At 37.8% G+C, this 17,498-nt stretch overlaps 1 protein-coding gene across 7 annotated transcripts in view; it reads left to right on the top strand.

Annotated features, from left to right (window-relative positions):
* The window catches only part of LOC308406293 (RNA-binding motif, single-stranded-interacting protein 3-like), a 164,353-nt gene that overhangs the window by 135,059 nt on the left and 11,796 nt on the right, over nt 1-17,498 (top strand). For all 7 annotated transcript variants that reach the window (XM_080897216.1, XM_080897214.1, XM_080897215.1 and 4 more), the window contains 2 exons: nt 10,047-10,153; nt 14,449-14,492. In XM_080897216.1, coding sequence (XP_080753342.1) covers nt 10,047-10,153; nt 14,449-14,492 — 151 coding nt within the window. The remainder of the gene's footprint in view (nt 1-10,046; nt 10,154-14,448; nt 14,493-17,498) is intronic.

Below are 17,498 nucleotides of genomic sequence, written 5' to 3'. Positions count from 1 at the left end.
CCCTACCGCAGTTTGCAATATCCCACAGCTTCAGCAACTGGTAACAGTATGTGATTCACTGTTCACAGTACAAGCCACCCACCTTTTTACCTATGAACAAGTCCTGTTGGCTGAACATAAAATGCCACAGATTGCAAACTTTATTTCAGATCAATAAAATACTTTTTTTTTCTCAACCCCACTGCATTCACCTAAATACAGACACAATCAGACATGCACATTCAGGCTGGACTTAAATCTTACTGAGATGCTGTGGCACGAACTTAAACAGGCAGTTCATACTCAAACTTTTCACTGTGGCTGAATTCAAACAATTCTGCACAGAAGAGTTGGCCTATACAGTGATGTGAAAGACTTATGTTATTAGGTTTAGGAGGCAATTATTTTTATTTTTATTCATGCACTATATGTTTCTGATATTGTTGCCATTTTTTTCCTTTAGTCGTGTTTTTGCATTGGATGGATAACATGTTGCAATGGTTGTATTTAACAGAAGAAAACTGTAGTCAAACAATTGCACGGTGATTGCTGCTGCAAGTCTTAACTAATGAGTACAAATAAATCCCCGGTGTGTGTGTGTGTGTGTGTGAGAACAGGCACTTGTATCTTCTGACCACTGTAATGTTTCTCTTTCCCCTGTAATTACTTTCCCTTATCATGTAGCTCTTGGCAGGTACTTGCTTAGTAACACTGAGTTCTAGTAAAACAAACACACACTGACACAACAACACACAAATCATAGTAGCTCAGTGTGTGGGTGGCTGGGTCCTTTTAGTTTTGGTTGTTGAGTAGTTTAGTTTGCACATTGTTCAGAAGGATGCAGGTGAGAATCACCTAAGAATGACAATAAAGCAAAAACAAAGGATAAATGTAAAAACCCTAAAAGTTGACAAATCAAATAATTTGTTAGTTTTGTTCAAAATAACACACAACTCTTGTCTTGCAGTTTAAAAGATTTTTTTTTTTTGCACATACAAAATAGCCAGTTGCAGTTAAAAACCAACTCAAAGTGAAGTCCAGATAGTAACACTAAGAATTCAAGCTTTTTAGTGAAAGGACTGAGGTCCTGTGGTCTTCTCTGCAATAAAAGGATCAGGCCTAGTATAATTATGTAGTTTAAATGATAACCCTGTTTGCAGAGAGTAATTTGAAATACTTGAATTAAAAAGAAATTAAACAAAGGTGTAATTTGTAAAACAGTTTTAACATTCTGTGCAGCTTCACTCTGTGAATGCCTCCACAAAATAATCCTTAAGAACATATGATTTCATCCAAAAGCTACTTCAGGGGGGCAGTTTAGAGAAAGAATATATATACACAAGTTTTCACAGACTGACTTTGCTCAGATATGCTGCTCATAGTAAAAACTCTTTGAAAGAAAAAGATCTATGACTTTTTTACTGATAGTACACTGTATGGATAAAAGTAATGGGCTTTAGCTCTTAATTCAGTTGCTTTCACATGGTTACAGACTCAAACCCCTACCAGTGCAGTCTGCTTTTACAAGCATTTTTGAAAGAATGGGTCACTGAATATAAGTGTGGTGCTGAAAGAGGATGGCACTGTTGCAATAAAATTGTGACATTTCTTCTCTTATTGCATAATCAATTTTAAGTGGTGTGAGTGCTATGTTAAAGTGTTTAGGACCTACAGTAGCTTAGCCATAAAGTGGCACACCACGTAGAGTTACACGATCACCAAGTGCTGAGGTGCTTCAAACCACCACAGCTGCCATCAAGATTAGCAACAAAAAAACTGTGTGCAGAGAGCTTCATAGTTTCAATGGACGAGTATGAACATGTAGTGTAGTTTAACCCGTAAGATGGACAGTAAAAATATATGCCTCCAACCAAGAAAGTACTGGGATCGAATCCACTAGCCAGCTGTGACCTTTCTTTATGGAGTTTACATGGTTGGGTTTCTTCCAGGTTATCTGGCTCCCTCCTACAGTCCAAAGATATTTGTGTGTGTGTGTGTGTGTGTGTGTGTGTGTGTGTGTGTGTGTGTCCGTCCCATTGTCTCTCAGAAGTGTAATACTTCCAAAGTCTGGTGACCTGTCCGGTGCCTTCTCTCGGCTCACAGCTCAGCTTCAGCTACACTGCAATCCTGAATTTATAAACCTAAGAAAATGAATTGATTACTATTGTTAGTAGTAGTAACAGTATAAGGGAGGGATTTGACCATGTAGTTATTTAAATGATAGCTCTACTAACTAGCTACAAGGGATTTTTCTCAGTGGTTTCTTAAATTGCTGGGGCAAGCTCCTACACAGATTCTAATTAAAGTCATTCATGCCTCCCCCTGAAACCTAAGAAATTGAGCTGAGAGTTCTCATACAAAACTATATTTCTCCTATCTGCCTGCTCTATGCTTACAAGGAAAAAAGCCTTAAGAAAAAAGAATGTTGTTTTGGTTAAGGGGCTTCAAGTTACTCCTGAATTCAGCAATTACATTTTTTTCTTGTCAATGGATTAGAATTGCATTTTATTGCATCACCCCCATGTCCTGTTAAAAATAAATAAATAAATAAGATAACAATCTAAACCAAATATCCAAGCATTTGTTTATGACAGCGTTGGGTAATTTGATATGCCCAAAAGGATCTGACACAGCTGTACCCAAATTCATCATAAATTCATCACATTGTGTCTTATAGAGCGAGGAGTACGAACATTAGGGGTCAAACTAGCAATTAAAAGTGTCCTCCTTTCTTTTAAAGCACCCTTGTGAAATACAACAGATTGTGGAAACGAAGCTGTGAAAGCAAGCTGAATAATTAATGCGGTGCACCACTTTTATTTGCTTTTCCTACAGGTAATCTTGTCTCTTGATGTATTGCACTTGTTGACCCCTGACTGAGTGGCGGCTAGATTCACCTCCCTGGAATAAATAACATTCATTGTTGTCATTATCATCTTCACTATTTATGACTTGTCACGTTGTGCTCATGAATGAATATAAAATGATTTGCAAAGTGTATTGTGCATATTTTTTCCTCCCCAGGAGAAATGCATGATATCATAATTCTGCTCATTCAGGCGTCTCCTGAAACTAGTACATTACAATATTACAATTTCATATTTTTCTTGAATTTTTTTTTTTATATAGTGTGTTGATAATGCAGTGATTTACATTTCTTTTGCTTTTTTATATTGTATATTCTAGTGCTACACACAAGTACTGGTAGGGGCAGTAAGTCATTAATTTTCCTATATTTGCTGTGTGTGTCTTACCACAATCACTTACAGATTAGAAATGATAAGAGACCCATTTAATATTTTGGAGGTAAGACATTGTCACTGGCTATCTATTTGGAGGTAAATCAATCTTTTAAACTTGGTGCTCCATTGAAATTCTGGTTTGCAAGACCAGTTTTACAAATTTGTGCTTACCGTATTAAAAAAAAAAAAAAATACATCAGTACATCCATGGACAGCCTTTTTTAATAACTTACACTAAATGAATATTCTCTTGTGGAACAGTAAGTATCCCATGGCCCTCATAAGCCATTATTGCCCCCTTTATGAGATTAATAATATTTTGTTGTAGCCATTTGCTCAGGCAGAAGCTTTCTGAAATTCCTTCAGCTGTGAAATATTTGAGATTTTTCTTGTACGTACTGCTTATTTTGAACCTCCATGTAACATTTCTATTTAAAGTCCATGCTTGGAGAATGCCTTTTCACAACCTTACGTTTTATCTGTTTGAGCTGTTCGTAGGATCGTTATGCTATTGAAAGGGCCACTTTTGGTTTGATATCAATTGTCAGACAGATAGTCTAACATTATCTTCAAGTACTCTGTGATATGCATGTCAGTGACAGCAATTTATGCGGTTCCGCGGGCAGCAAAGCAACCCCAAACTATAACATTTCTAAAGACATGCTTGCTGTTTTTCTCCTAATAAGCAGTGACCTACGTCACACATGTTAACAACTCACCCTTTATTGTTCTGATCAGAGTTGGTGTGGACCTAATAGTTTTGGTGAACTTTGGGTTTATTTTATTTATTATTTATTTGTTTTTATTGGGAAGCAAAATGCTTTTTGCCTTATATACCTTTTGTGCAACCCACCAGTTGCAAGTTACCCATGTCGCAGTTTTGTGATTGCTTTGTTTTGCAGGTTCTAATTATACGAATTTTAGAATCAGAAAATAATTTTATCCCAAGTTGTGGTTTAATGCTGACCACTTTTAACTGAACAGTTTACATCTGTACTTATTGTCACGTAATGTTTTTGTTATGTGCATAGTGAGTTTTAGCAGTTTTCCCAACTTCCAGCATCATTACATGCTGATGGACATTCATATGTTCTATTCCCTGTTAAAATAACAAGTCGGAAAGTAAAAGTTTGCATTTCTGTTTCATGTCACCTTATTTTGTAGACACTGTTGCAAAGAGGATCGAGCATTTGTTTAAATAAATGAGATGTAAAAATTGTCAACAGTTGTCTACAGGATGATATGAACGCCATTGGCTCTGTGCTCCTTCACTCAAGCAGGCACACACTGACACAGCCATAAAATCATAAAAAGTTCCTCGAGCAAATTACAAGCCAAGCAGCTTGGCATAAATCGACTCTCCACTGGAAGCAATGGGGATATTTTTTTTCTAATTAAAAAAGCATGATGGAAAAAAATAACTAGGATCTTTTTATTGTTACGTTGTTAGTTGTTCAGCAGATGTCAATCTATAGATACTCATGTGTGAAGCAGTTTGTCCAAGTTTGGGTGCTGCTTCTGGTGTTTCTCTCTCTGTCCGGTAATCAGGAAATGGCAATGGATTGCGCTACATTAACCAGGCACAGTGTTGCCTACCTCCTGGCAAAACTCGACTCTTACCAGAAACACCCTGTATATACTGCACATACAGTTTCAATCAATGCAAAATATAAATATAAAAGTATAAATCCAGGCTTTTGACATAATTGGATTTGCTTAGTTTCCACAGTTCCAGTAAATCTCACTTGTGTTTTATGGTAGTTTTGTTCTTCATTATTTTTGTTTGTTTGTTTGGCAGAATTATGAAATCATTGATACCTGAGGTTTAATAGGGTTAAACTCCAGGTATCCAATGAGATGGCAAAAGTGAACAAAAATCTATTAAAAACAGAAACTGCTTCTGAAACTCTCCAATTTGTTTCCCCAGATTAATATATTCAACCCCTGCAGCAGCTCCATAGCACTGATGCAGCCAAATCGGTCTAACTTTACTGATGCATATGCATTTGCAAACGGTGGCCCACAGCAGCTGGCCGGTGTTTAATGTTTGAGTCATTTCATAAGATCAGGTATATAAACAGCTGACAGCAAAAAATGTTTTACATTTTTAAGTCTGTGTGGATAAAATGTGTGCTGCTTTCAGGGCCTTAAAATAAACACAATTAAATAAGGTCACTGCAACTCCTGTAGTTGCCTCACAGGAATATCTTGTTGTCATGTTGCTGCTTTGCTTACTGGATGTTGCTGTTAGGAATATCAAGAACGTTAATGAAGAAAAACCAATCCAGAAAAACTCTGAGATTAAAAGATTGTTTTTCATCCTTTAGCAGCCAGCTGTCACATCTATGGGTGACGACATCTAAGCTTTACAATTCTCCATTCTCATGTTTAGGTACTTGTTTTTTTAATTACTAATTCTAACAATAAAAGAAACTTGTTTTCATCTGTTGTGCCAGAAAACAAACTGTGCTAAAGCTGGAAAATAAAAAGAAAGTTTCAAAACACACATAATTAATGTATAATTATTTTCAATCAACTGATGTTCTTGTCTTTATAGAACACAGACAAAGTATCGCAAATATAAACTTGACAAATTATCTGCCATCAATAGCATAGCCTTCTGTCTGTCACAGCTGTGAGCGGAAAAAAATAACAAATAAAATAACAAATGCAGCCTTTATTTTTAAATTGAGTGCCACTGTTAATGGTAGATAGCTTTTCACATTAAAAAATAGAAATCACAGGACACGTGTCTAATAAGAAATAACTTATAATTTATGATTGTATTTTTGTTAGTTATTATGTCTAATCAAAAATATAAATGTGATATTTTTTAACTATTTTTGATCATAATTGATTATAATAACTTTAAACTTAATGTGGTAGGTGAACTGACGTCTTCCACTTTTCTTTTCCCCCCAAATATCTTCAGTCCATCCATTGTTGCATCCGTGTGACTATCTGTGATTTTAGTAAAAGTAAAGGTCATTTAATGCATGAAGCAGAGCGGGTAAAAGACAAGAATTGATTCAGAAAGATGAAAAGCAAAGGATGACAACAGAAGGCTACACCATGTGACCTGTTGGACAAAATCAAGTTAACATAGTTGAATGAAAAAGTTCTTCTAAATGTGTTATAATCAAATGGAAATGCGTCTTTATATCATTACCCTTAGAGTGCCCGTCATGGCCCCAGGCATTCTAAAGAGCTCTCATCTCAGTCTTTAAGCTCTAAATGGTTTTCTCCACTGAGAATACCTCTTCTCATTTTTCACTTTACTTAGATGAAGAAATATTTTTCTTGAAGTAGGCAAGATAATTGCATAGTTTATTCTGGCATTCATAATGTTAGTCAGTACCAGCTTCAAGATATTGCAATTTGCAGTTGGATTTTGTTGTTGTTTTGCTTTTCTTTAAAAAAAAATCGATACTACACACATTGATGCTGATTTGACTTTATTTGCCATTTTATCCTATTTGACAGTAATTTCAGAGTGCCAGCTTATAGCCTCTTCAAAGATGCATCAGTGAGTTAAAACCTCACTTTGTGGATATATTAAAATAAAATAAAAAAACAGAGGCATTGCATAAAAGTATGCGGCTTGTTAGGGGTTAAGAGTGCATAAAAGTATGTGACTTATTCAGTTTGAGGGTTTAGAGTAGTCTTTACCAGCTGAATAGAAGACTTGTCCCAACAGTTTGCCTCTGCTGAAGCATTATAGCACTTTAGAGTTTTTGCATCCTAGAAAGAAATTACATTTGCCTTGGTGGCTGTGACAGATTGACAGTTGCATGTGGAAATGTTTGGACAGTGACAAAATTGCTCTGTATGCCAACACAACATATATAAAGTTGAGATGCAACCTCGAAGAATAGTTCCTAGTGCTTTCAAGGGCAATATGCCCTCGGTAGAGTCTTTTAACCTCCTAAGACCCGAACTCTTCCATGGCATGCATTTTTAATTTCTCTTTGATATTTGGGCTGATTGGGACCCGATGAATGTAAAAACAAAGAATTACCAGATTTTTTTTTTTACCTGATTTTTGTTCCTAAGAAAAATGAGAGCCACATATAAGGATATTCGTTTAAAATTTTGATAGAACAGCAGCAGTATAATGTCTTCGTAAGTGGATATCAGGCCCTAGTAGAGCAAAATTAAACATTTTGGCTTAAATAACTTAAAATGTGATGTCCACATATGTGGACGCCAGGTCCTAGGAGGTTAAGGCACATTGGGCCTAGGTGATGAGCCAGACCCCTACAAAGAAGAAAACCTCTGGGTACTGGGAGCCCCGTTCTGGAGCCAGGTCTTGGGAGTACCCCACAACTCTGGCCAGATGGCTGGCCTTAGCCTTTAGATTTTTGCCCACGTCAAAGGTGCTTCTGGATTAATTTTTTTTTAACAGATTGTCTAAGGACAGCGATAAGTGGAGACTGTGTTGGGTTAGGTGGTCTTAGGATCTCATTTCTGCTTTTTTTTTTATTATGGTTCTGTTGTCTTTATGAAGCAAATACCTCACTGCACTGTAGCACCTCACGCCAAATAAGAAGCGCTTAGCACGAGAATAAGCATAAGTGTGATGCTGTGGTACTCGATCAGAAAGGTTGGAGTGCCCACTCCTGGTCCAGCTGGGAGGAAGCCCTGGGGTTGAGCCAGGATACGCGGGAGAGATTGTATCTCTTTGGCTTGGGAATGCTCCGGTTTCCCCCAAGGAGAGTTTGGGGAGGTTTCTGGGAAGAGAAAAGCCTGTGCATCTCTGCTTAAATTTCTGCCTCTGCAGCACCTGTATAAACAGCAGAAAATTGATGTATGTATGGATTTAACCGAAGAACATATTTAAAGCTATATTTCAAGAGTTCGGAAAAATTACATTCAGTTACCTAGATTTAGTTGGATGAATTAACATAATCATTAATAATATGCAAATTTTTAAGACTTTAAGAATCTATTGCCACGAGTGAATGCTTGGGCACTGTTGCCTCAGAGCCAGAGCTCTGGGTTCAACCCTCTCTGCTTGTATACATTTTCTGTGGGTGAGCTCATTTCAGTTACCACTGGGGAGAGAATAAAACGAAATAACATGCCAGGTTAAATCTGCCTATGTCAGTCCTGGACAGTCTCACAAAAAGATGGCGTTAATGTCAATTTTACTTCCTAGTTAAACAAAGGTTAAAAAAAATACTTGGAGTCTGTGAACAGCAGTAATGGGTTTGCCCCTTTGCCAGGACTTTACTTCAGTTGTATTTGTTGGCGGGTCTTTCTTGTTTGATCTTTGTCTCCTTTAGGGTAAATACAAGCTTAATGGCTTTTAAATCATGGAATATTTTAAATATATACACTACCAGTCAAAAGTTTGGACACACCTTCTCATTTAATATTTTCTTTCTTTCTTTTTTCTACTTTCTACATTGTAGATACTTACTAAAGACATTAAATACATGAAGCAAGATATATGGAATTATGTAGCAAAGAAAATTTTTAATAAATAACTCTAAATTTGTTTTATGTTGTAGATTCCTCAAAGAAACTGTCGGACTTCTCTCAATGACTTTTTTTTGACGTAGTCATCTGAAACGGTTTTCACTTCAGATGTGCCTTATCAGGGTTCACTTGTGGAATTTCTTGCCTTCTTAATGGGGTTGGCACCATCAGTTGTGTTGTGCAGAAGTCAGCCCTATTTGAATGTTAGAATTCATATTATAGCAAGAACCAATCAGCCAAGTAAAGAGAAACAACAGTCCAAGAGTGTGCAATGCAGTGATCAAAGCAAAGGATTGATATTTTGAAGAATCTAAAATCAATTTTGTTTTTGTTTTTTACTACGCAACTCCATATGTGTTCATTCATAGTTTTGATGCCTTCTATGAGAATCTACAATGTAAATAGCCATGCAAATTTCTTTACTTAATCAGTCAAATATGTGAAGCAAAATGCTGGTTGTGAAGGGTACATGTTTTTGGCTGCAGTTGGTTAAACTGCAGCTGGAAAGTCTAAGAAATATGCCCTAGCATCACAGTTGCCATAAAACAGATTAGCGTCTGTTTATCCTCTAAATAGACAAGGCATCAGATATCTTATTTGAGTGTCCTGGTTCATGTTATGGTAATATGTTTTAATGTTAAGACATGTGGCTTCTGAAGCATTTCCCAGAAAATGAAGTAACTGTCCACTCCTGCTTGCTTTCTAACCATTTTTAAAGATATGCCTTTAAAGTAAATCATAGTAAACACAGAGTTTTAGTTTTTCTTTGGATAATCCTCACAATCTGACAACTTCCTTCTGTTCACAAACCCTGAGGGTATATTCAGTTTAAGCTTGGTGAACTTAGACATGGAAGGTCACTGTAAGTTAATCTTATTTGTAACCAAACATTTCTTCTTTCTCTCATCCAGGGAGGGACAGTATTTTCTTTGGAGGACTTACAATTGCAGTCTGTTACCTATGGGTCAAACTACGTGGAGTTATTTAGCGTATTAAGTATGCCTGTTTGGGTTGCTGTTTGAACCTCGCACACCATGCACTATTGATTAGCCTGTGGCTTTGTTCCTACGTCAGCGTTGCTGTTTTGAAAGCATGGTTGAAGGGGCTAAAAAGAGATGGGGTGATAACTAGTGTTGTGTAAATGTTTGGATTACGGGTGGCTGAGATAAATCTAAGAGCTGAAGTGCTGCTTTCAGGACCAACTAACTTTTAGTTTATTTAAGCTGTAGCATAAAACACTTTAAGTGTAATCTTTTAAATTTAACCTAAAACATATAGTTTGACTTTCTCCTACTTATAAGGTGATTAATCTATAAATGTGTTTGTCCTTGTCTCACTCTATAGCTCCCTCAGAGCCTTTGCTGTGCAAGTTTGCTGATGGAGGCCAGAAGAAGAGACAGACCCAGGTCAAATATCCCCAGAATGGACGATCGTGGACACGGGAAGGAGAGGTGAGGCTTAAAAATATATTTAATCATCAAAAAAAGCTCCCTGGGAGACTTCATAAAATATTCTCTTGGCCTGCTGTCAAATATAGTCTCTTGCTTTTCTCAATTAAAATGAAAAAACAAAACTGAACACAAGTCTACTGAGAGGACTTTAAAAAGAGAAATTACAGTTATCAAAAAAAATCATTTACACTTCTTTCAATTAAGTTTTATAGCTGAAGGATAACATTTCTTTTATTATAATAGTCAAAGAAATGAGTGATTATGCACAGCGGTGTCCATATTATGTTTTAGGAAACGTTACAGTTGTAAATCATCTATTCTAATAATTTTCAATATGCGGCTGATGCTCCCTTTGACTCCATTTTTTTTTTTTCTTCAACATACCGCAGAATTTAAAATCATAATAGCTTGACAGATCCCCCTCCTCTCCGTGGGGTCATTATCCACTTTCATTTCTAGTAAGGCACTGTAGGTTCAGTTAGAGATGCTGCTGACAGTATGAAAGCTGGCACACAAAAAGGTTATTAAATTTAAAGTATAAGGTTTCTGTAAGGTCCCAATTGCAAACTTGTTTTTGCTTTTGTTGAAACTCCCACCTCCTGTCCGTCATCTTCAGAAGAAATGAAACCTTGTGCAAAGGATTGAAAGCAGATTGACTGTTTCACAATGCAGAGAGTTCAAAAGTTTTTAGTGTCAATACCAAAGCTTTAATTTACAGAACAAGGGGAAGTGAATAATAATGCTGCCACCCACACACCCCGGTGCAGTTTTTAACAGTTTCCCAGTGTTCTCGTTACACGAAGGTTGGGAAAGAGCAGGGTGGTGGAGTGAAATGAAATGGAACCAGGCTGAAACTATGCACTGTAACAAGAGGCGCCGCAATGAAAACAAGATGTTGCAGTGTTTGACCTTTGCTCATGGCTGTGTGGAGCAGGCACAGATTGCAGCTTTAGTCTTTTTGTATAAGAGCAAACGTGTGTGTCATAGCCTGGCTTATCATTGGCCGAAAGGCTGGGCACACCCTAAACAGGTCACCAGTCTGTCACAGGGCTAACACAAAGAGATAAACAACCATGCACACTTCATTTTACCAACTGTGGAAGTGAGCCACAGTATTTGGAGAGAACCCACACAGGGACAACATGCAGGGAGAACAGGCTGCCAAACCCAGGACCGTCTTAATGTGATGCCACAGTGCTAACCACTGCACCACCATACCATCAATTTTGGTGGTATTTTTTGTAATGTGTCATCAACTAGGAATGGGAGTTAAAAAAAACAAACAAACAAAAAAAAACTCCAACTGAATAGTATAAAACATAACTCATAAAACAGTCAGAAATGAGCAAAGTCTGCTGGCCAAGGTTAAACATCCCTGCAAAAAATGCATCTGCCTTTAACCACCACAGTAAATACCTTAATCACATTATTAAAAAGCTCAACTTAAATGTATTCACAATTAAACGTGTGGTATTTTGCACAGTGGATTTCACATATGCAGTGCCATTGCTTGGAGAGTGTAGCTAAATGAGCAGTTAAAGCACATACAGCCTTTTTTCAATGCAAGTTAACGTCCACACAGCTTTGCAGAAATGGGTAAAGTGAATATGTCATTTTATTCAGATTTCGCTTAAATACAGGCATTCATTTGCTAGATAAAAATACTATGGAGCTGTGCCGGTTTTGTATGTCTTAATTTCCAGAGCACTCTCATTCCCAACGCATAAAATACAATTTGTCACGTCCCAATGCATCTCGTAGTAACCTGAAAGGTAGCCTTCCACTTACTCCAGATTCTCAATTGAATCCAATAGAATGGCACTCGCGGTGGTAACACGTGCTGCAGCTGTCTACCTCTAACCTTAACCTAAAGCCTATCAGGTAGTGTTTTCCAAAGTGATTCATGAACACAACGAAAAAACATATGTGCATGTATAGATTCATTCAAAACCACTGTCATGCCTCTGAACGCCTAACATACCGACGATTTGTCACATGTCAGTTTTCCGTTAATGTACTTCCCTCTTGTCAATGTCTGTGTGAACTTGAAATAAGTGATGACTGCTTTCAGTGAGACACCTCACACATTTGTCTGTGGCACACGTCGTGACAAGCCCCGCTCGGCCCTGAAGCATCTCTTCAGAGGTTTATGCATTTGTCAGAGCCAGGCCTCAGAGTCCAGGCTGACTTATATAAACTAATACTTCTGCTAATAGAGACATCTGGCCAGGGAGATGCTTTGAGGTGCTTCACTGCCTACTTATCTCAGTCAACTCATTCTGATACGAGTCTGGCCTTGGTACGGTGACGTGAATACGTGCGTTACACATGTAATCACACGCTTACAGAATTTGTTTTGGAAAATGGATAAGGGATACGCATGTAGCTGTGTAGCAGCACAGAAAGAGATTTGCTGTTAGATGAATGCAAATCCCTGGAGTTGATCAGTTTTTCTATTTGGTGTCTAGCAGTGCTTTTTGTTGCTTCTGGAGTCTATACCTACCTACCCAGCCTAGGCTTGGCTAAAACAGTGTTTGTGGAAAAACCAAACACTGAGCTGGGTTCAGCATCAGGGCACCCTTTCAACTCATGTGCCAATTTGGAGAGAAGAGCCTTGTGTAGAATGTAGAGTAAGTACAAATGACTTGTGCAGGGCCGATAGATGGTGATGGGGTGGTGACAGAGTAAAAAAAAAGATTAGGAGCAAACAGTTGTTTTAAGTCTGGTCCAGAATTGCCAAGAGGTAGTCAAGTGGAAGCAGATCTTATTCAAACCTCAAAGAGAAGCCCAGCCTCAATCATTTGAACATGGTAGAAGGAATGAGACAGACAGAAACCACAAAGGGGCTAGTGTCACTGATAAATGCTTGGCTAAACATATTTAGTCACTATTTAATAACAGCTTTATGAAGGGAAGAAGGGACAGAGGGAATATAGAAATATACTAATATAATGCTGTTGGGGGAAAAAAACCTTTAACTCAAAAAATGGATCAAAAAGAAAAGTTTGGGCTGCTTCAGTGAGAAGTTTGAGTGCTTTTGGCAATTTTTGACTGTGTGTGTGTGTGTGTGTGTGTGTGTGTGTGTGTGTGTTATTGCTATTATATAACATTATCTTATTTACCACTGAAAGAGCCACATTCATCCATACAGTACACACACTGGTACTCTACTTTGTGACAGTTTGTGTAGAAAAAATCTCTTACACTCTCAGGCACACACACAGATAAAATGTGTGTTAGGAACATGGGGGGCGCTTCCCAAAAACACTTAAACTTGGACTAGAGAAGGCTGGGATCAAACAACTGGCCTTCTGAGCAGATGTCACTTACCTCCTGAGCCACACCCTTCTTATGGACTTTTGAGTAATCTCTAACTTTCCTATGTTGGGCTGTTACCTCCATTAATGCCAACCAGCATGGATTTGTTTGACTTAGGTGGTAGTGCAACTTCTTAATGTCTTGTTTATTTATTTGAATGCTCCTCAGGATAATCAAACATGGTATAGTGTGAACTGTTTTTTGTAAAAGAAAATAAAGTACCATAAAACTTCTATCCATCCATTCTCTTCCACTTATCCTTATCAGGGTCGCACTCATAGAAGCAATTTAGAATTATCAATTAACCTAACCCCAATAATTGCATGTCTGTGGACTGTGGAAGGTAGCTAGAGTACCTGGAGAGAACCCACGTAAACCCAGAAAAGCCCAGCCAGATAGTGGAGTTAAACTCATACCATAAAAGTTGACTTTTAAAAACCTTTAAGGAGAAACGGTAAAGAAAATCTAAAGCGTTCCACTGTCTTTGGTCTGCTAAAATTTAGAGTCAGTTAGAACTGGGAACTTATTTTGTTCCTACCTATTTTATATAGTCATATACCACATGCAACAATCGTCCCTCACTGACCTTCATGTGTTTGATTTTGTTGAGCATGTTAAATAAAACGACTGCACTTATAAATGGCTCTTTTGCTCAAAGGCAATTATTCCAAATAATTTTATTGTACATAAGAGCTTTTAGCTGGATTAGTTTGGAGTCTTTAGACTGCTTATCTATTGTTCATTCAGTAGGTCCTTATATCCCAGTCACTTTTGAATTTTGTGTTTTTTGTACAACGCTCTTGTATAGTTTGCTTTCTCTGTTCATTACACATTATAACGTACAATAGCTATATCATACTTTATTGTTTATTTAGTTGTATAGAGTAGCTGTATATGTGATAAAGACCACAAACACAAATTGGTTAAAAAGGCAAGTCATGTATTTAACATTTCGGTGTATGTGTTTCTTTCTCCAGAGTGGTATGGCGTTGACGTATGACCCCACAGCGATGCAGAATGGGTATGTAGAAAGTTTTTTTTTTTTTTTCTTTTACCTCTCGCACGAACAACCTCGATCTAAAGAGTGTCTCCAAACTTGACTTTTTACTTACATTGTTACACGCAGCCTGTTCAAGAGTGACAGTATAAAATCCTCCTAAGATCAGTGCACTGAAACATGGCAACAACCTGCAGAAATATGCACAAGAGCACCTGCATGCAAACGAGAGGGTCACACATAACACACATTAACCCATATACCTGAACTGATACAGAACACACATACTATCTGGCGTTCGCTCTTATTCTTACACCTAACTGATGCAGATGGAGCATTTATTTATGCACCTATGCATACAAGCTGTCAGAGTTATAGGTTTTGATTGCAGACAGGAAGATGGGCGTTGTTGCAGTGCTGCTGTAATACTTTCGTCAGCCGAGGCTATCTGCAGTGCTCCCAAGTTGGTTGAGGAGAGCAGAGTGCCTGCCTGTTTCAGGGGGAAATTGGAGATTGGTGTTGTCTGGTAGGAATGCTGCTGGTGATGTGATCCCTGGAGATGCTTCCCTGCAGCTCTGCACTCTTGTTCTTCTCCTCCTTTTGTCAGATTGGTCCGCCACTTTATACCTTAAAGCCACTCTTTCTTTTTTCTTTTTTTTCTAGTTCATCTGAAATTATACAGTCCTTTTTCTTTTCACTGTTTTTGACTTGTTTCTTGCCCTCTCCACATTGTTTTGTATTGCTCAATTCTTCTCATTCGTTCTGTTTTCAAACAGCTGCTTTGCATCTGTGTGCTTGCTGTGTGTAAGCCCTCTCCAACCTCTCTTCCGAGGTCATCGTAGCTCCTTCCGGCGAAGCACTAAATGACTGTGAAATGCTAATGCAGCTAATTAGAGAGGCAAAAAGCAGGGAGGGAAGTGGGTTGAATAAAAATGGAGGGCCGAGTAGGGTCAAGAGGAGGGCAAAGGCAGAAATAAAGTCAGTCCAAGGAGAGGGGAAAGGTATGAATCAATTACAGGTTTCACTGTGAGCTTGAGGACAAAGTTTTTTTTGTTTTGTTTTGTTTTTGGGTTATTTTAAAGCATCCATTGCCAGACACACATTGTTGGAAAGCTTATAGTTTGTCTTATCTTAACCTACTTTTGCTTATTCTGAATCTACTAGCTCCCATTAAGTGTATCTCCTGTCTTTTTTCTTACCCTTTTTTACTTCCCTTTTCCATCTATAGGAAAAGTCACTGGGGTCACCACTAAATCACTCAGTAATTTTTCAGTGTAAACGCCTGACAGGGCATTAAATCACACTAGGGATCCACAGAGGCTTTAAAATTCAGTCCTGTAATAATGTTCTGTTTGCAATTACATGTTTAGTGCATTGTTTAAATAGCAGTGCCGGGGTCCCCATTGACAGTTGGCTGCTCAGGGCTAATAGCCTACATCAATAACCTTGGGTCTGTCCTCTGCCTTCTGCTTCTCTCTCTTAATACACATCAGTCTAATGAAAATACAATAAACACAATCAGAAAACCACATTGAATAACCTGGCCCTGTCACCTCATTTGTATTCATCAGTGACAGTAATACAGTATCTGTAATGCAAGTCATTTATTAACTGTACAGTGAAAAAGATGGATCCATAGCACCGCATTGTGTTTTTCTTGATTCTCATTCATGACAAACAAGTTCCAGTTTGTACTCCAGCTTATCTACATTTATTTAAACCCTGCAATATAATGTCATGTCCAAAGTTGGAATATGCAGTTAATCTAAGGCAAAAAAGAATTGGAGACATTTTTGAAAGTGAGTTGTAGCTTAGAATAGCCATCATTAATAAATAGTAAACTGTAAAACTACTAGGTTAGATCTCTGAATACATGGTTGTTAAAAGGCCAATAAAACATTAATAAATTGGAGTTAATTTAAAATCAGTCTATGACTATTTGCAAACCTTATTATCACACCAAGAAATTTGATTTCATCCACCATTTCTTTGTTCCATCAGTAATAACACCAAACTTCACATTTTTACTGCTATTTCTTAAATATTTTGTTTTGTGTATGTTCAAAGTTATTCCATTGACATTAAACCATTGTTTAAATTTGACTGATTCATTGACAATAGCAACAATGTATGTAACTTATTAGCAGGACAGTGATATCATAAGCAAAATGTACATATAGATTTTTTTTCTGAATTACGATTACCATTCATGATTAAAATGAAAAGTTCAGGACCTAGCATCGATCCCCGTCCAACTCCAACTGTACATATTGTTTTCTCGTAAATAACTCTGGAACCAATTATAGGCTATACCTCTGATGCCATAGAGCTACAATTCAGAAAACAAAATACTGGGGTTCACAGAACAGTCTTTTTCCTTTTGCACATATATTTTCTATGAAATCTATACTAGCTATTTCTGTAGATCTTTGCTCTTTCTGAAGCTGTACTGATTTTCACTTTGCAACAATACGACTAATGTTTGCTTGTTGCACATGGTTAAAAGTTGACCAAACACGCAATCGAGCCGCAGATGAATTAGAACCAAACCTGCCACGAATTTCTTTTTCTGGTTCAACAGAAGTGAGTCATGTTGCGTTAAAAGAAATAAATGAACAAATAACTGGCGTATCTCTATTATATATGTACAGCTACTACTTAGGCCTCGGCACACCAAGTAGGGCATAAAAATCCAACAGGGAGACTGAATGTCTGTGAGAAGCACAATCACGCTCTGCAGCTTATCGCAGGCAGTTGAACCGGCTGCATGCACAAGCCTTGAGCCGCAATAGTTTAAAAATATCTGACGCTTTACATCTCGCAGTTGAGGTTCAAAACTGCTCATGCCGTCACTGACTGAACAAATGTAATGTGAAACAGAATGTGCAATAACAGAACAGGTGGGTACCTCAGGAACCCATTTCACCCTTGAAATGAGATGTGTGCATGTGTCGCAGGCGACTACCACCACAGTCCTCCTAGGTTTTTCTGTCTTTGGCTGAGCCCCATTGTCATCTCCGTGCATGGGCT

Source organism: Rhamphochromis sp. 'chilingali' (genome assembly GCF_963969265.1).
Source record: "Rhamphochromis sp. 'chilingali' genome assembly, chromosome: 11".
NCBI lineage: Eukaryota > Metazoa > Chordata > Actinopteri > Cichliformes > Cichlidae > Rhamphochromis > Rhamphochromis sp. 'chilingali'.
This window is presented reverse-complemented; position numbering and strand designations above follow the sequence as displayed.